Source organism: Tachyglossus aculeatus, chromosome 4, assembly GCF_015852505.1.
Source record: "Tachyglossus aculeatus isolate mTacAcu1 chromosome 4, mTacAcu1.pri, whole genome shotgun sequence".
In the NCBI taxonomy this organism is placed as follows: domain Eukaryota; kingdom Metazoa; phylum Chordata; class Mammalia; order Monotremata; family Tachyglossidae; genus Tachyglossus; species Tachyglossus aculeatus.
In genome coordinates, this window is record NC_052069.1 from 94,724,537 (window position 1) to 94,744,875 (window position 20,339).

The window sequence follows — 20,339 nt, forward strand, 5'->3', positions numbered from 1 at the left end:
CTGCTTCTATCCTCAGATTTTACTCCTTTCTGTTTCAGTAATTCTGAGATTATGCTCACTTTTGGAGATTGACCTTCCTTAAGTGTAAAAGGGGAAAAAATCATTTTTTTTTTTTTAAGCGATAAGCCTATTCAATCCTGGCTGGGTTCAAGAGGTTGTTAGGTTAGTCCTCTTTCAACTCCAAGTTTCTCAAAAGACAGGGACTTGAGAAAGCATGTGAAGATATTACACTCTAGAAAAAGATGACTTTCTAGCCTTACTGAACAGAGTTGTAGTTTGAGCAGGATGAGGCAGAAGAAGTATGTTCCTCTTGGTTGTGCTCTTTTGAAGCTCATATCTGCACAAGCAGGCAAAACACCAAGGGAATTGGGAATTGTTTCTCACTGGTATGTGTGTGAGCATATATTGATGATGAACCCAAGCATTGTTCAGGATGGAATGCAACTGTAACTTTTCACTTAAGGGTTTGAGATACTGTGGATGGGTGGAAGTCAGGAATGTAATAGGAAAACCCTATAGAGAAGCAGCGTGGTCTAGAAAATAAACCACAGGCCTGGAAAGCCGAGGACCTGGGTTTCTAATCTTTACTCCACCACCAACTTGCTATGTGACTTTGGGCAAGTCACTTAAAGTCTCTGCACCTCAGTTTCCTCAACTGCAAAATGGGGATTCAATACCTATTCTCCCTCCTACTGAGATTGTGAGCCCTTCGTGGGACGGGGACTATGTCCAACTTGATTAACTTGTACCTACTCTAGTGCTTAGAACAGTGCTTGACACACAGTAAGCACTTAACAAATATCATAAAAAAAACACCTTTCTAATTAAAATTAGCAGATTTCAAGAGTGATAGATTTGAGGAGATGAGTTTGGTTTAGCAGTTGTTTATAAAAGGTGTGGGGTCACAAGGCAAGTATTGCTCTCCGTAACTTAGGAAGTGCCTCAGGATTTGACACCATTCTCCCTTCTGGTAGTGAGGGTTTACTGGTGAGAGGAGAGGGCTGGAGGGCTGTAAACAGATAGAGCACAGGCTTGGGAGACAGACGGTCATGAGTTCTAATCCTGCCTCGGCCACTTGTCTGCTGTGTGACCTTGGGCAAGTCATTTCCCTTCCTCTGTGTCTCACTTCCCTCATCTGTAAAATGAGGATTGAGACTGCGAGACCCACGTGGAACAGGGACTGTGTCCATCCCGATTTTCTTTTATCCAACCCAGTGCTTAGTACAGTGCCTAGCACACAGTAAGTGCTTAATGAATGCCATGATTATATTCTTCTTCTTCTTCCTAATAAGATGGACACAGTCCCTGTCCCACATGGGACTCACAGTTGCAGTCCCTGTTTTACAGATGAGGTAACTGAGGCACAGAAAAGTTAAGTGACTTGCCCAAGGTCACACAGCAGACAAGTGGCAGAGCAGGATTAGAACCCACAACCTCTGACTCCCAAGCCCATGCTCTTACCACTAGGCCATGCTGCTTCTTAACTACTGCATCAGCCTCCTTACTGACCTCTCATTGCTTACCACTCTAGTTCCTACTTTACTCTGCTGCCCATATCATTTTTCTAAAAAAAAAATCAGTTCATCTCCCCGCTCTTCAAGAACTTCCTGTGGTTTTCCACCAACCTCCTCAATCAATCAATAAATCAATCATATTTATTGAGCACTTACTGTGTGCAGAACATTGTATTAAGTGCTTGGAAGATTAAAATACAACAATAAAACAGACACATTCTCTGTCCAAAATGAGTTTACAGTCTTAGGTTGGGGGTGGGGTGGGGAGAGTCATTTCCCCTACTCCATCTCTCTTCCTTGTTGCCTATGCACTTGGATCTTTACCCTTCAAGTACCAGATATTCACTCTATCCTCAGCCCCACAGCACTTATGTACATATCTGTAATTTATTTTAATGTCTTTATATCCCTTTAAACTGTAAGTTTCTTGTGGACAGAGGACCTGTCTACCAACTCTGTTTTATTGTACTCTCCCAAGCACTTTAATACAGTGCTCTGCACACACTCAGTGCTCAATAAATCCCTTTGAGTGATTGATTGATGTCTGGCCATTTTCAGAAAGACTCCTGCAGTGACATTCATTCATTCAATCTTATTTATTGAGCACTTACTGTGTGCAGAGCACTGTACAAAGTTCTTGGGAAGTACAAGTCAGCAACATATAGAGACGGTCCCTACCCTACAACAGGCTCACAGTCTAGAAGGGGGAGACAGACAACAAAACAAAACATGTAGACAGGTGTCAAAATTATCAGAACAAATAAAATTATAGCTATATGCACATCATTAACAAAAAAGAATAGTAAATGTGTACAAGTAAAATAAATAGCATAATAAATATTATGAATAGGGCAGGGGGTGGATGGGGAGGAAGAGAGGAAAAAGGGGGCTCAGTCTGGGAAGGCCTCCTGGAGGAGGTGAGCTCTCAGTAGGGCTTTGAAGGGAGGAAGAGAGCTAGCTTGGCGGTTGTGTGGAGGGAGGGCATTCCAGGCCAGGGGGAGGACATGGGCTGGGGGTCGACGGCGGGACAGGTAAGTACAAGGCACGTGAAAACATGTTTCTAGCAGAACATAATCTACAGGACCTAACCACATCAATCAATCAATCAATCGTATTTATTGAGCGCTTACTATGTGCAGAGCACTGTACTAAGCGCTTGGGAAGTACAAATTGGCAACACATAGAGACAGTCCCTACCCAACAGTGGGCTCACAGTCTAAAACACATGTATGTGGAGAGCCACATGAGAAGTCAGGAAGCCTAATTCTACCTAGGTTTTCTGCTTCACACCTATCCCTCATATAATCTGACATAGAACACTCCTCTTCAGCTCAATCAGATGAGTAACTGGTAGCCTAGGATACAACTTGGGTTTGCATTTTCATCAAGATGAATAAAAAACAGATGAATAAAGGGCCAATAAATGGTCTTTTGGAATGTGTCATTAATTGCCATTAATCTAAATGCTTCAGATAATTCAGGTTCACCCAGGAACATCAATGTAGATGATTGTCCACATTAAAATGGGATTATTAAGTGTGTAATTTCAAAGAATTATAATGGTTTCACAATGATGCTCCAATAGTATGAAGCCTGAATTTAAGTCAAATAAGCCACTTAATATACAACAAGAATGGGAAAACTGGGTTTGGCCCCCACGAATACATTTCAGAGCAAAATGGCTTTCTGAATCAGTTTTGCTGTTCCACACACTCAATTTGGGATCAAGGGCTGGTCCACTTTTAATTTTAATTTTTAGAAAATTGAGTCACAATATCTTTCACTAAACACAATGAGCCAAATAAAAGACTGCACACAGAATTTTAGCATAATATTCACCAGATTAGAGAAACAGCATGGTATAGTGGATAGAGAATGGGCCTGGGAATCAGAAGGTCATGGGTTCTAATCTGGCTCCACCACTTGTCTCCTGTGTGACCTTGGGCAATTCACTTCACTTCTCTGGGCCTCAGTTCTCTCATCTGTAAAATGGGGATTAAGACTGTGAGCCCTATATGGGGCACAGACTGTGTCCAACCTTATTTGTTTGTATCCACCCCAGGGCCCAGTATAGTGCCTGGCATATAGTAATTGCTTAAAAAATACCACAATTATTATTATTATCATTAATGTCATGCTGATTACAATTGCACAGGAACACAAAGGTCCTTCCGTTCAAGCAGGTTGAGCACAATTTCTGAAATGTAGAAAGTCATAGTTTGCATATAAGAGGTGCCATCCTTATAAAGATAAAAGACCTCTTCTACAGTTTGAAATTTACCTTCACCTTGCTGTTGTTGTCTTATGCTGTCAAGTCGTGTCCAGCCCATAGTGATGACAGGGACACATCTCTCCCAGAACATCCCACCTCCACCTGCAATTGTTCTGATAGTGGATCCATAGAGTTTTCTTGGTAAAAATATGGAAGCGGTTTACCATTGCTGCCTTCAGTGCAGTAAACCTAAGTTTCTGTCTTTGACTCTCTCCCATGCCGCTGCTGCCCGGCACAGGGGAGTTTTGACTTGTAGCAGAATGCCTTCCACTTGCTAGCCACTGCCCAAGCTAGGAATGGAATTGGTAGGCCTCTGCTTGACTTCTCCCTCCCATAGTTGAGACTGGTAGAGTCCTGGAAACTCTCCAGGTGTGACCTTGAGAGGTGACCTTCAGTTAGAGAAATAATGTCTCTGTGGTAAGAGGGTGAGTGCAGCAGAAAAGAAAATATATGTTGGGGAAGGAAGTGTGGAAAGAAAAAACAGGGAATTGGAGGAATAGATTGGGACATGAGGCTTATAAATTTCTTAAAGAGAGGAATTCACATTTTGTATGTCTGTGTTTTCATCAGGCACCTAGGACAATGCTCTGGCAGTAGTTGGCACTCAGTCAATGGTGTTTGGTAACCCATACTTGATGATGGCAATGAGTCCATGCAGTTTGTCTTTATTTTTTGCCGAATTGTACTTTCCAAGCGCTTAGTACTGTGTTCTGCACATGGTAAGTGCTCAATAAATACGATTGAATGAATGAATGGAGTGGCTGGGTATTGTTCCCAGAGCCAGTCAGTTGGTCATATTTATTGAGCACTAACTGTGTGCAGAGCACTGTACTAAGTGCTTGGGAGAGTGCAATACAACAATAAACAGACACATTCCTTGCCCACAGTGATCTTACAGTCTAAAGCAGTTGTTGCCTCAAATGTTAAGCCACTCCTGCCACTTCTGAAAACCATTCCAGTCCTTAGAGGGTCCTTGCCTGGAGCAGTGCTGCTGGGGGACCAGGAAAATGGGCAAAATTTGCAGGAACCCTGCCTAGACCTAAGCAGCATGTTCAATGAGACAGTTAGAGCCTGACTTCAGGGTCACTGCAGGTAACTGGCAGAGCCAGGATTAGAACCAGGTCCTTCTGACTCTCAGGCCTGTGATCTATCCACTAGGCCATGCTGCTAAAGGCAACCACTCCATTGTCAAGCTTCTCTAGTTCCACATAAGTGCATTAATATAGCCATATTACTCATCTTTTAAACTAACCTAGTACTCCTCCTGTCTTTTACCAGAATTATCCAGATTTATAATTATAGATAGCTGACCTTCATCCAGGACCCAGTGCCCCATCTATAGCATTATTTCTATGGGAAAACTAGTTCTGATGTACATTTGGCCTTTAGACTTTCCATTTTCAGGGAATTGATTGTACCAAAAATCTAAGGGTTCTTTATAGTTTTCTATTAATCTTTTTGGTACATCAGACCCACATGTACTAATGATTTCTAAATATTACTTTCAACATTGTAACTGTGTCTAAATGTTGTCATTCTTTTATTCATGTAGACAAATTTGGAAACTATATTGCATTATTACAAGGAACATGTTAATCTATGGTATTTTAAGACAAATATTGATTGTACTCAAATTCCCCTTAAATGCTTAAACATTCAAGTTTCTGTTGCCAGCTTGAATGCAGGAAAGTTGTAACAATGAAGTTATTTTATCCAATTGGTGAAAATATCAAGTGTCAGAAACAGTTTAATCATTTTCCCAAAGGAACTTTTGCCACTTGACCTTTTGATTTTATGTGTGGAAAAACAGACCAAGTCCACTTGAATCTTTTTAACAAGCACAACATCGTGTGTTAGAATATTAGGCATGTATGTCCCTCCTATTAAGATGTCTTATTATACAGCCTCTCTGTTTACTTCTTTGAGGAAACTTGCAATGTAGTAGTTTTAGTTAAGATGTTTTCAAGTCAATAAGTGATGACTTTAGGGTACAGTTGATTGTCATTTGGTTCAGCTCTGACTTTGGAGGAAATGAAAAAGTTACTCACTGAAAATTTAAGTGGTATAGCCTCTGGGCTATCCTACTTTGGAGTTTCTCCCTTGGGTCACATTTTCCAGATGATGTGTTCAGAAATGCTTGGTTCAGTGAATTACACATTGGCACATATTGTATTCAGAAATGCTGTTTTCAGTCTAGCAAGAAGATAAATATTTCTCTTTGATCACCAATAATTTCCAAAAACTCTGCAAATCTTTTTAGCAAGAAAGCTCAGACATTCTTCACAGTGAGGTTTCATATTGGCTTACTGCTCTTGTGGTTTTAATGGCTGCTGGAGACCAACACTGCAGAAACATATTTGCAGCCAGGATAGCCCCAACATTTTCAGTAGTGTTTATTTTGAACACATACTAACGGGATACTTAGCATGTAGACAGTTTGTAAAAGTATCTGGGTTTCCTTGTTTGTCTTCATCTGACCCATATAATAACCTGTGTTGGAGAAGACATTTGGAGGAAGGGCATAACAGACTTTTAGCCCTGCAAAGTGGTAGTAACAGCAGAGGCCATGAAGAAGTGAGAGGAATTACCACCCAAGAAGTTTGCAACACCTTAAGCAAGGTTTTCAGGGCTGAGGTGAAGGGAGAAGACTGTTTCTACAGATAAAACTGTAGTTCCGACTCCTCTGTGTCTCCACACTTGGATTGCAATTTTGAATCCTGGTGCCAGCTAAGAACTATTATTGTCAAATAAATCAGCTCCAGGACTCTTCCCCTGATTTTCCACTGCAGCATCTGGAGTCTTTGTTCCTTTCCCCTCTCTTGAAATCCTATCCACGTCCTCTCTCTTCACCTCTTGTGGGAAATTCTGGCCCTTTTCTCCCACCTGTGCCCCAGGACCTGGGCCCCTGTGGAACCAGGTGCCTTTCCTCATTCTTTTGCCATCTGTGGACAGGCCCGGCTCCATCCCCTGCTATCTAGATTCTGTAGTGAGGTTCCCTTTTCCAAATCTTTACCCTCCTTACCCCCTCCCTCCCACAGTGGGATCCAGGGAAACCTTTCCCTCAGGTTGCTCCTTCACCCCTACTCACCTCCATACCTGAACCCCATTTGCAGTCTCCTAATTGTGATAATAATTGAGGCATTTGTTAAGTATTACTATGTGCCAAGCACTGTACTAAGTCCTGAGGGAGAAGCAGCAAGGGTTAGTGGGTAGAGCATGGACCTTGGGGTCAGAAGGACTTGGGTTCTAATCCCAGCTCTGCCACATGTCTGCTGTGTGATCTTGGGCAAGTGTCTTCACTTCTCTGGGCCTCAGTTCCCTCATCTTTAGATGGGTATTAGCAGTGTGAGTCCCATGTGGGACTGAGACTACGTCCAACCTGATTAACTTCTATTTACATAAGTTCTTAGAACAGTGCTTGGCACATAGTAAGCACTTAACGAGTACCATGATTATTATTATTATTTCAGCATTTGCAGTATCTCTCCTGTATCTGGGAGCCCTATAGAATCCAATAATTCATCCTTCCCCCACTCACTCCCCAACCCCTGCCTCTGAGAGCAGTTTTGCCCTAGTTCCAACTCCAGATATTGCATCTCCCTTCTTCTCCCATTGTAGTCTCCCAAGCACTTAATACAGTACTGTATACATAGTATGTGTTCAATAAATGACTGATTGATTGAATCATTCACCTCTACATGTCTCCACTGTTTGCAACCTAGCCGTTTCAGAGTTAAAGATTCTGAACGAACAGAAAGGCAAACTTCAAACCTGCACATTTACCTTATGCAACCTTTTATTTGGCTAACTCAGAAGGACTACTCTACACTAGTTTGATTCGTAATTGTCAGTTGTAATTCATCCTTAAAACCTCTTTTAATATACACTAGACTTTAGCTTCTAAATGCTTTCACTTTTCCTTTTGGTCTTAGCACACAATTATTTGCACAAAATTGTATTGAGAACCTTGATTAGACTGGATACAGTGTAGCAAGCATGCCCAGATGTCTTTGAAGTCACTAAAAACCTCTAATAGACTTGGAAAAAGTGTTGGGCAGAGGTTCAGAAACAAGTTCTCTTCCTCCCTTCAAAGCTCTACTGAGAGCTCGCCTCCTCCAGAAGGCCTTCCCAGACTGAGCCCCCTTTTTCCTCTCCTCCTCCCCATCCCCCCGCCCTACCTCCTTCCCCTCTCCACAGCACCTGTATATATGTTTGTACAGATTTATTATTCTATTTATTTTACTTTTACATATTTGCTATTCTATTTATTTTCTTAATGATGTGCATCTAGCTTTATTTCTATTTATTCTGATGACTTGACACCTGTCCACATGTTTTGTTTTGTTGTCTGTCTCCCCCTTCTAGACTGTGAGCCCTTTGTTGGGTAGGGACTGTCTCTATACATTGCCAACTTGTACTTCCCAACTTGTACTTGTACTGCAGCTCTTAGTACAGTGCTCTGCACACAGTAAGTGCTCAATAAATACGATTGAATGAATGAATGAAGTTAATTGAGAAGGTAACTTATGGCTTTTCAAGTCTCAAGGTCTTCTAATAGAAAAGAGCATTGTTCCAAGTGGATAGGCACTGGGAGGCTACAGGACAAACATATGGAAATGAGAGGAAATGAAGCATTAACAGGAAGGTGGAGATGTGCTTTTCACTGGCTCATTGTAAACCAAGTTTCCTTGAAAATCTTTACTTTGGCATCAGCATAAGAGTTTGGTAGAAATTCTGTTTCTTTTAAAGAGAAATATGAAAAATCCTGGATTAAAAATAACTGCAGGGTAATCGTTGATAATGCTGATGTTGTTGTTAATGCCTGAGCATATTCTTTCAGAGGATTTTTTACAGTAGAAATAGTTTTGGACTGGAATTTGCACAAAGCTAAACCCATGTCTAGTGTCGAACTGTGAGGCTTGCTCTGTGCAGAAACTGAGAGTTTCCATTTGAGGTTTACTCCATAATCCCTCCACTGTAGACTGTGAGCCCTTTGTGGGCAGGGATTGTCTCTCTTTATTGCACTTTCCAAGCACTTAGTACAGTGCTCTGCACACACTAAGAGCTCAATAATTATGAACCTACTTGATATCAATCAATCAGTAGTGTTTGTTATTTGTAGGTTTCAAAAGAGGATTGGTTTCTCCCAAAGAATAAGCGATGAACTGAGATATAAGATATATTTGTGGTTTGGCTTTCTGGAATCTTTTTGCCCAGTGGTCCTTGTTCCTGTTTATAGAAATACTTGTTTACCTCTCCAGAAGAGAAGTAGAGTGGCTTAGTGGAAAGAGCAGCACTTGTTTGCTATGTGATCTTGGGCAAATTACTTAACTTCTCTGGGCCTCAGTTACCTCTTCTGTAAAATGAGGATTAACAATAACAATAATAATAATAATAATAAAATGGTATTTGTTAAGTGCTTACTATGTGCCAAGTACTATTCTAAGCGCTGGGGTAGATACAAGGTAATCAGGTTGTCCCACATGGGGCTTACCTTCTTAATCCCCATTTTACAGATGTGGTAACTGAGGCACAGAGAAGTTTAGTGACTTGCCCAAGGTTACACAGCAGACAAGTGGCAGAGTAGTAAAGAAGTCAACTGCTAATTGGTCAGGAAGGAAAAATAATGGAAGAGCGTTTTGTTCTGTTTTTTTCTTTTTAGTTTTAAATGTATTTCCTTATGAATAGCTTTTAATTGTAAATTTTAGTTATATAACATGGAAAAAAAAGTTATCTTCCTCCCTTTAAGCACATGAAGTTCCTCAACCAGTCATTTTAAGGTCTGGGGGATGCTCAGACTCACAGACAGATTGCATCAGCATTGAAGGGATTTTGTCTGATCAGTTCTCAATCACCAATGAAATATAAATGGTTGCATATTGCGGTTTCATATTGCTATGTGCCAAGCACTGTACTAAAGGTGGGGGTAGATACACAATGGCTGAGGGGCAAAGAGGGGGAGATGGGTTGTGGGGCGGCAGGGGGAATTCCATGATACCATTTCTAAAATGGAAAGGAGCTCCCACAGAAACTTAGATTCTTGCCCCCAGCCCTCCCCCTAATAATAAAAATGATGGCATTTGTTAAGTGCTTACTATGTGCAAAGCACTGTTCTAAGCGCTGGGGGGGATACAAGGTGATCACGTTGTCCCACGTGGGGCTCACAGTCTTAATCCCCATTTTACAGATGAGGTAACTGAGGCTCAGAGAAGTTGTGACTTGCCCAAGGTCACAAAGCAGACAAGTAGCAGAGCCAGGATTAGAATCCATGACCTCTGACTCCCAAGCCCATGCTCTTTCCACTGAGCCACGCCTTAATCAAGGATCAGCTGACAAGCATCTTAGTCTCTTTGCTCCTCGGTTTCATCGTTTGTGAAATGGTAATGATAATACTACCTCCTGCACATCTGTCAGAGGTTGACTGTGAGCCTCATGTGGGATATGGACTGTGTCCAGCCTGATTAGTTTGTAACTACCCCAGCACCTAATGTAGTGCCTGGCATCTAGTAAGCACTTAAATACCACAACAACAAAACAAGAGTTACTCTGTTTCTTATTACTATAGAGGTATTATGCCGATTTGGCACTGTTATTTCCAAATAATTAATTGATATTGCATGGCTTGAAGATGGATCTCATGGTTTTAGATTTGCAAATAATCCATAATCAAACTAAGTGATTTTGTCCATTTGGCATTGTGGTGTAAATAAGTGACCTGAAGAATCTCCAAGACCAAAGCAAAGTGTGGTGCCTGAAGTATTAGTAATGATGGTATTTTATAATAATAATGATGGCATTTATTAAGCACTATTTGCAATGCATTGTTCTAAGCACTGAGCACTGTTATTTTAGAACAGTGCAGTTCACTGTACTAAATGAGGAGTTTGGATGTACAATAGAATCACAAGACAATTGAATGATCAAATGAATTGCATATACATATACACGTTTGGGGTGGGGAAAAAAAGTACAGGCAATAAAGAGATGATGTGTTTCATAGTACTGGTGATTGGATGGCTGATTCAATCACTTATCCTATCCCACCTTGATGATCGCATCTGCCTCCTATACATATACACGTTTGGGGTGGAAAAAAAAAGTACAGGCAATAAAGAGATGATGTGTTTCATAGTACTGGTGACTGGATGGCTGATTCAATCACTTATCCTATCCCACCTTGATGATTGCATCTGCCTCCTCACTGACCTTTCTCCTGTCTCTTCCCTGCTCCAGCCCATACTTCTTTCTGCTGCACGGATCATTTTTCTAAAAAAAGTTCAGTTTTACACAACCTGTACACTTCAATCCTTTAGCACCACCTTACTCACTGTTCCCTGATTCATTCAATCATATTTATTGAGCGCTTACTGTGTGCAGAGCACTGTACTAAGCACTTGATCTCATCTATATCCAGCCTAACCCACTTCCCACATCCTTCTCCTAGCCTGGAACTCTCTCTGCCCTCCATATTCACCACCACCACTCTCCCCATTTTCAAAGTATTATTAAAGTCACAGCTCCTCCAAGAGGCTTTCCCTGATTGAGTCCTCTATTTCTTGGCTTTCTCTCCCTTCTGTGTTAGCTAGGCAGCTGGGTCTATGATCTTTGAATTTTTGATATTTGCTCCACCCTCAACCCCATAACACTTAAGTATGTATCTTTAAATTATATATAATAGATTATTAATTTATTCATTCATCCAATCATATTTATTGAGCGCTTAGTTTGTGCAGAGTGCTGTACTTAGTGCTTGGAAAGTACAGTTCAACAAATAGAGACAATTATATTAATACAGACATCCTTCTAGGCTCTAAGATTGTTGTGGGCAGGGAACAGATCTGCCAACTTTGTTGTTTGTACTTTCCCAAGCACTTAGTGCAGTGCTCTGCACACAGTAAGCTCTCAATAAATACCACTGATGATTATTAGTTGTTGGAAGGATTGTTGGAGGGCAGGGATTGTGTCTTCTCAATCTATTAAATTGTACTATCCCAAATGCTTACTTAGTACAGTGCTCTGCACACAGTAAGTGCACAATAAATACCATTGGTTGATTGACTGATTGATAGTATTTTAGGAGAAATCTAGGGAAGGGAGAATTACAAATCAATATAATGGGATGGAAAATAAATACTCGTTCCTCAGTATTATTAGCCAAGCTTCATTTTTAAGCATCAAAACTATTATTGGTATATGTGAATTTCATATAAGTTGATGATACTGCAGTAGATCCAGTAAGCCACTTACAGAAATTAGTATGAGGGCAAATAAGGGAAAAGTAAATTTACCAGACTGGGCCAGACCAAATGAAACTAAAGCTCGCAGCGGCATTGTCTTACGAGGCCCCTTGTGTGACCTGCAGTGTAGATGATGCATTACATAGCATACTGTGTTTATTGTTACAATGTACTGATTATTATTATATTGTAATCTCCCAAACAGTTGGTAGAAGCACATGGCTCAGTGGAAAGAGAACGGGCTTGGGAGTCAGAGGTCATGGGTTCTAATCCCGGCTCTGCCACTTGTCAGCTGTGTGACTTTGGACAAGTCACTTAACTTCTCTGTGCTTCAGTTACCTCATCTGTAAAATGGGGCTTAAGACTGTGAGCCCCACGTGGGGCAACCTGATCACCTTGTATCCTCCCCAGCGCTTAGAACAGTGCTTTGCACATAGTAAGTGCTTAACAAATGCCATCATTATTGTTATTATTACTAGTAGTGATAATAATAATAATTATGGTACTTGTTAAGCACTATGTGCCAAGCACAGGTCTAACCACTGGGGTAGATACCAGTTAATCAGTTCAGACACAGTCCCTGTCCCACATGGAGCTCACAGTTTTAACCCCCATTTTACAGATGTGGTAACTGAGGCCCAGAGAAGTGAAGTGATTTGTCCAGGTTGACACAGCAGCCAAGTGGCAGAGCCGGGATTTGAACCCATGACCTTCTGACTCCAGGTTTATGCCCTATCCATTATTCCATAATGCTTCTCTGCACACAGTAAGCACTCAATAAATATGATTGCATGAATGAATGGGACCGTCTCTATATGTTGCCGACTTGTACTTCCAAAGTGCTTAGTACAATGCTCTGCACACAGTAAGCAGTCAATAAATACAATTGAATGAATGAATGAATGACACCATCCCTAAGAATAATAATAATAATGGTATTTGTTAAGTGCTTACTATGTGCAAAACACTGTTCTAAACACTGGGGAGGTTACAAGGTGATCAGGTTGTCCCATGGGGGCTCACAGTTTTAATCCCCATTTTACAGGTGAGGTAACTGAGGCACAGAGAAGTTAAGTGACTTGCCCAAAGTCACACAGCTGACAATTGGCAGAACTGGGATTTGAACCCATGACCTCTGACTCCAAGCCCAGGCCCTTTCCACTGAGCCATGCTGTAGTCCCACACCTCTCCAGCCATAGCAGCAGAGGAGATGGACAGGAGCCATGGGCAGCCCTGGCTTTCTGCCATGAATGCCCAGTTGGGTGGTGGGGACTGGTGACCTTTCATCTTGGTGAGGTAGTCTACTAGGTGTACAGGAGTCATGGGGACTCTCACCTCCCTGAGGGGAAAAGGAGAAGACTTGGACATTGCCCTATTCCTGCTGTAACTGGTTGGCATTTCCTGATGTGTTTCTCCTCCAGCCTCCTCCTTCTCCCTCTTCCTCACTCAGCTTGCTCCCACAAAACTGGAGGAAACTGTGAAGCTGGGGAAGAAGGGAAGAAGAACAACAGAGTAGCACTTTCCATTCCCCTCCCCCTCCCAAGACATGGTGACACCACAAGACAGCAGGGTAGCACTCCAAAGAGAAGGCAACACACATCATTGATGCAGGCATGCTTTGACCCACACAAATGCACACGTACACACACAAACACACACCGGTCACCTCTTGCAGGGCTGTGGATTCTGCAGTTTGGATCCTGGAAGAGGGCAGGGATGGATTGGGAAAAAACTTGGTTAACCGTCCCCCTCCCTCCTGCAGGAACTCTATTTAAAGACCAAATTATTCCTTACACTTGCATTTTCATTTTTCCCCAGTAACGGAATTGATGGTTGATGCTCTTCTCTGACTCTTCCCAACAAAATCATTCCCAGCCAACCAGCATCATGAGTAACCTAGCAACCAGACGGTGCACTACTAAGTGCAAAATGAGTGAAAACAATTCAAGGAAACAGACTTCAATCTGTGTTTCATGGTGTTACTCTATTGGGAATAAAATGAGGTTAAACTATCTTTTAATTTATGAGAAACACCAAAGAAAGGAATAATTTTAAAAGAGCAATGGTGAAATTATTTTATGCTGATGCTTAAAAATTGAAGAGATTACAAATCTATCAATTTAGTAACAGAATCAAAACTAAGCTGAAAAAGTGCTTTGTTATTTTGTTGTTCTATGATACATGAATTTCTTAGAATACAGGCAGGGCTTTGCAAACACTCTTCCTGAATAACTGTTCATTTTCAAATAGTGTATGGCAATCCCCTGTTATAAGGCTCTCTTTTTCTGTCATGACAGCAGTATTCAATTTCAATGCTAGTTTTGAGAGTTCTGCTACATTATGGGGATAGTGTTCCTGAAAAATATGGTCTTCTGGGAAATTGTGTTAAAGAAACCTTTGAATCAATGAGAACTGATGGTTCAGCATATAGGTAATTTGAAGAGAACACCATGACTGATATTTTTCAATATGAATTACTATATCATTGTTATGTCTGTCACGAGTAGAATTCTTTATATACTTGCCACTCATTACTATTTTACTCTATTAACTCATGCAATACTACAGAAACCGAAAGAAACCTAAAGTGCTATATCATAATAATGGTATTTGTTAAGCGCTTATGTGCAAAGCACTGTTCTAAGTGCCGGGGAGGTTGCAAGGTGATCAGGTTGTCCCACGGGGGCTCACAGTTTTAATCCCCATTTTACAGATGAGGTAACTGAGCAAAGTCACACAGCTGACAGTTGGCGGATCCGGGATTTGAACCCATGACCTATGACTCCAAAGCCCGTGCTCTTTCCACTGAGCCACGCTGCTTCTCCAAATCCAAGGGAGAGAGCAATAGCTTCACTGTACTAAAATGCCCCCTGGTTTGTGTACTTTCCTTTCCTTTCTGATTTGAACAGATTGATCTCATTTTGGGCAGGGAATGTGTCTGTTGTTTTATTGTACTTCCCCAAGTGCTTAGTACAGTGCTTTACACACAGTAAGCACTCAATAAATATGATTGAATGAATGAGTGAATGAATGATTAGAATCCATTTCTATTTTGCATAAATAGTGGCAAATGTTTCTAGCATAGATTATGACATTTTTGCGGAACGGTATGTTAAAGAAAATACTATGAATGTTATATACTATGTACATAGTATGTAATATTCAAAATATGATCTTTCACAGCTAATCTTAGCATAAAAGGAGAATGCAAATTTTCTATTTGGATTTTTAATGTGTGGATGCACAGACATATATATTGTAAATTATAATATACTCACACATACTAAAAAATATAGTTCAAATCCTTTATCCCCCTTTTATGGACCTTCCACTTCTGTTCACCTTATAGCAAAGACTGAGTATCCTGTTCTCGACTATTCTGTGCACATATTTGTCATCCCCTGACATCCGCAGTTTCCACCTCCAGCCCAAGGTTTGATAAACAATCTTTACTTCAATGCTTTCTGCCTCTGCCTATCCCTGCATCACAAGACAAGGTGCTGCCTAGACTACAGAATTGTCCTGTTGAGTTGGAAGAGATGACCACCCTCAGGTTGTCACCAGCATCCAAATTCTTTGTTTTCTTCCTTGAGCAGGGTAGAATCCAACTTGGTCCAAAGATGCCTAGTACAGTGCTCTGCACACAATAAGCGCTCAATAAATATGATTGAATGTATGAATGCTTAGGCTGTGAATCCCTTGTGGGACAGGTATTATGTCTGACTTGGTTATTTTGTATCTCCATTTGGAATAAAGACTGTATCTAATCTGATTATCTTATATCTACAAGTGGGACAGGGACTTTGTCTGACCTGATCATCTTATATCTACCCCAGCCTCTAATACAGTGCTTAGCACATAGCAATATGAAACCACAATATGCAACCATTTTTATTCCATTGGTGATTGAGAACTGGTCAGATGAAGTTCCTTCGAAGCTGATGCAATCTTTCTGTGTCTGAGCATCCCCCAGGCCTTAAAGTGACTGATTGAGGAACTTCGTTCACTTAAAGGGAGGAGGATAACTCTTTTTTTCCATGTTACATTACTAAAATTTCCATTTAAAAATATTCATAAAGAAGTACATTTAAAACTAAAAAAGAAAAAAAAAACCTGAACAAAACACTCTTTCTTTATTTTTCCTTCCCTGGCAATTAGCTGTTGACCTCTTTATTACTTCACATTCAGTTTTCTCAAATTTTCCTCTAAGCACTCCATCATTACACCCTTTCCATATAATAGTAAGCTCCAAAAATATTTCAATTGTAATTCCCAATTTATAGTTTTTAAACCCTAGCACTATTAAATTTCAGTGCCAGTTCTCAGAGTTCTGCTACGATATGGGGTTACTGTTCCTAAAAAGTATGGTGTTCTGGGAAATTGTGTTGTAGAAGCCAGTGATGCAATGAGAAGTGTAGTGGACAGAGCATGGACCTGGGAGACAGAAGGTCATGGACTCATCCTTGCTCCACCACTTGTCTGCTGTGTGACCTGGGGCAAGTCACTTTACTTTTCTGTGCCTGTTCCCTTATCTGTAAAATGGGGATTGAAACTGTGAGCCCCTCATGGGACAGACACTGTGTTCAAACTGATTCGCTTGTATCCACTCCAGCTCTTAGTTCAGTGCCTGGCACATAGCAAGTGCTTAACAAATACCATTATTATTATTATTATTTGAAGAGCACAACACCCTAGGTTCTCCACTGTACCTCGAGCTCATCTATCTTGCTACGTGAAGCAGCGTGGCTCAGTGGAAAAGAGCACGGACTTTGGAGTCAGATGTCATGGGTTCAAATCCCAGCTCTGCCAATTGTCAGCTGTGTGACTTTGGGGAAGTCACTTAACTTCTCTGGACCTCAGTTACCTCATCTGTAAAATGGGGATTAAGACTGTGAGCCCCCAGTGGGACAACCAATCACCTTGTAACCTCCCCAGCGCTTAGAACGGTGCTTTGCACATAGTAAGTGCTTAATAAATGCCATTATTATTATTATTATTATTATTATTATTATCATTACCTACCTCTCAGCCATGTCCCGTCTCTGGCCTGAATGCCCTCCTTCTTTATATCATATTCATATCATAGGAGAAGCAGCGTGGCTCAGTGGAAAGATCATGGGCTTTGGAGTCAGAGGTCAGGGGTTCAAATCCTGGCTCCACCAGTGATCAGCTGTGCAAATTTGGGCAAGTCACTTCACTTCTCTGTGCCTCAGTTACCTCATCTGTAAAATGGGGATGAAGACTGTGAGGCCCCCGGGGGACAACCTGATCACCTTGTAACCTCCCCATTGCTTAGAACAGTGTTTTGCACATAGTAAGCGCTTAATACATTCCATTATTATTATTATTATTATTATTATTATTATTATTATCATTATTATCATTATTATCTGACAGTTGCCCCCCCACCCTTCAAAGCCTTATTGAAGGCCTCCTCCAAGAGGCCTTCCCTGATAAGTCCTCTTCATTTTCTTCCACTTCCTTTTGTGTCACTCTGACTTGCTCTCTTAATTCATCTCCCCTCCCAGCCTCACAGCAGTTGCATATGTATTTGTAATTTATTTATCTATATTAATGTCTGTCTCTACCTCTAGATCATAAGTTCCCTGTGGACAGGGAATATGTCTATTATATTGTTACAGAGTACTCTTCCAACAGCTTAGTACAGTGCTCTGCACACAGTAAGTGCTCAATAAATATGACTAATTGATTGATTGATTCTTCACCTCTTTGTCCTCAGGAACAAATAAGTTTCCTGACCTGGTTCTCTTGTATCCCCTACAACAATAAATACCATAAGTAATAGGCAAAAAAAGAAAATGGCTTAGGTAGAATGGACTTGCCTGAATACCAAGAAAGTTTAAGTATTATTTAAGAAACACAGGTCCCACCTAATTGTTTGGAAAGTGAAAATAAAAATTCACATGGATTCTACTTCATCAAAGTTTCTGACATAAATTTACTGTAATGGAAACTTTATTGTCATTTCAGGTTTGGTTACAAAAATACGGCTACCTCCCGCCAACTGACCCCAGAATGTCGGTGCTGCGCTCTGCAGAGACCATGCAATCCGCCCTAGCAGCTATGCAGCAGTTCTATGGAATTAACATGACGGGGAAAGTTGACAGAAACACGATTGAGTAAGTGTACAAAGACTCAGTCATTCTTCTTTATTTCAATCAAACAGAATAGGAATCTAGAAAATTTTGAAGTACTGATCCACAGTGGTCAGTTATGGATAATATTTATATTAGTGTCTATCTCCCCCCTAGACTGTAAGCTCATTTTGGGCAGGGAACATGTCTACCAACTTGATTATATTGAACTCTCTGCTGACTTGTAATAATAATAATAATGATGGCATATATTAAGCACTTCCTATGTGTAAAGCACTGTTCTAAGCACTGAGGAGGTTACAAGGTGATCAGGTTGTCCCACAGGGGGCTCACAATCTTAATCCCCATTTTACAGATGAGGTAGCTGAGGCACAGAGAAGTTAAGTAACTTGCCCAAAGTCACACAGCTGACAATTGGCGGAGCCGGGATTTGAACCCACGACCTCTGACCCCAAAGCCCGGGCTCTTTCCACAGAGCCACACTGCTTCTGTACTTCCCAAGCACTTAGTACAGTGCTCTGCAGACAGTAAGAACTCAATAAATATGACTGAATGAATGAATGCTTAGTATGGTGCCCTAAGCTAATAAATACGATTGATTGAATTATGCATAATAATGACAGTATTTGTTAAGTGCTTACTAAATGCCAAACACTGTACTAAGTAATGAGGTAGATGCAAGATAATCATAGTGGACACAGTCTCTGTCCCATGTGGAGCTCACAGCCTAAGTAGGAGGGAGAACAAGGAAACAAGTATTGAGTCCCCATTTTACAAATGAGGAAACTGAAGCACAGAGAAGTTCAGTGATTTTCCCAAGGTCACACAGCAGGCAAGTGGCAGAACCAGGATTGGAAACCAGTCCTCTGACTCCCAGTCCTATGTTCTCTCCACTACGTCACATTGCTTCCCATATTAGTTATATTTTCTCAAGGACTCAGGTTTGGGTTTTATAGATGTGTGATCTCACAGTAATTGCAGTTCACAAATGTACTTCCCCTACTCTAGATTTATTTCAGCATCCCAGGATTGGGGCAGCAAGGCTTAGTGCCCAAGAGCAAGCAACTGAGTGACAGGAAACCTGGATTCTAATCCCAGATCAACTATTGGTCTACCGTGTGACCTTGGGCTTTTTGTTAACTATAGAAAGTAGGAAGAAGCATCAGTAGAAGTGTGTTAAACAAAAATAACATGTTAGTCTGCCCCAGATGAGGAGAAATGTCTATATTTATGAGTCTTAAGAAAAGCAGACTGACCTTTGTCTCTGCAAACAGGGTGGAAATGGGTATCATCCTTTGCCAATAAATCAAAGTTATTTATCGAATCCCTGTTATGGTCTAAGCATACTACTAAGCACTTGGGAGAGTACAAAAATATGCTACTACATAGACATGATGTCTGCCCTAAAAGAGTTTAGAGTCTATTGGAAGAAACAAACACTTAACACAACACAATGGGATAACACAATGATCTCTTCTTGCCACATCCATTGAGCACTACTCCATCCTAAACCCCTTCGACCTCTCAGCTGCCTTCAACGCTGTTGACCACCCGCTTCTCCTGGAAACATTATCCAACCTTGCCGTCACTGACTCTGTCGTCTCCTGGTTCTCCTCCTATTTATCTACTCTTTCTTGGTCTCTTTTGTCAGCTCCTCCTCTGCTTTCCACCCCCTAATTGTGAAATTCCCTTAAGGTTCAGTTCTGCATCCCCTTCTATTCTCCATCTACACCCACTCCCAAATGGAGAACTCATTTGCTCCCATGACTTCAACTACCACCTTTATGCAGATGATTCCCAAATCTACATCTCCAGCTCTGATCTTTCCCTTCAGTCTCACATTTCCTCCTGCTTTCACGACATCTTTACCTGGATGTCCCCAAAACACCGCAAATGTAATGTGTCCAAAAAAGAACTCCTTATTTTCCCACCCAAATGCTTTCCTCCCCATGACTTTCCTATCACCGTAGAGAGCAGCGCTATCTTTCCATCTCACGAGTCCATAACCTTGGTGTTATTCTCGACTCCTGTCACTCATTCAACCCACATCTTCAATCTGTTACCAAAGCCTATTGGTTCGACCTTCACAACATCACTAAAATCTGACATTTCCTCTCCATCTAAACTGCTACCATGTTAATCCAAGAACTAGTCCTATCCCACCTTAAATACCGCATCAGCTGCTCCGCTGATCTCCCTG

The 20,339-nt window shown here is 41.1% G+C and overlaps 1 protein-coding gene and 1 non-coding gene across 2 annotated transcripts in view; one reads left to right on the top strand and one right to left on the bottom strand.

Annotated features, from left to right (window-relative positions):
• Window positions 1-4,034: 4,034 nt before the first annotated feature.
• Window positions 4,035-4,173, bottom strand: LOC119927755. Its single transcript, XR_005450729.1, has one exon. It is a non-coding gene; the product is annotated as a small nucleolar RNA SNORA7 (small nucleolar RNA).
• Window positions 4,174-15,111: 10,938 nt separating this feature from the next.
• Window positions 15,112-20,339, top strand: part of MMP16 (matrix metallopeptidase 16) — a 153,427-nt gene continuing 148,199 nt past the window's right edge. The window contains exons 1-3 of the mRNA XM_038745646.1: window positions 15,112-15,130; window positions 16,337-16,437; window positions 18,015-18,163. Of these exons, the coding sequence (XP_038601574.1) occupies window positions 15,112-15,130; window positions 16,337-16,437; window positions 18,015-18,163 (269 nt within the window). The remainder of the gene's footprint in view (window positions 15,131-16,336; window positions 16,438-18,014; window positions 18,164-20,339) is intronic.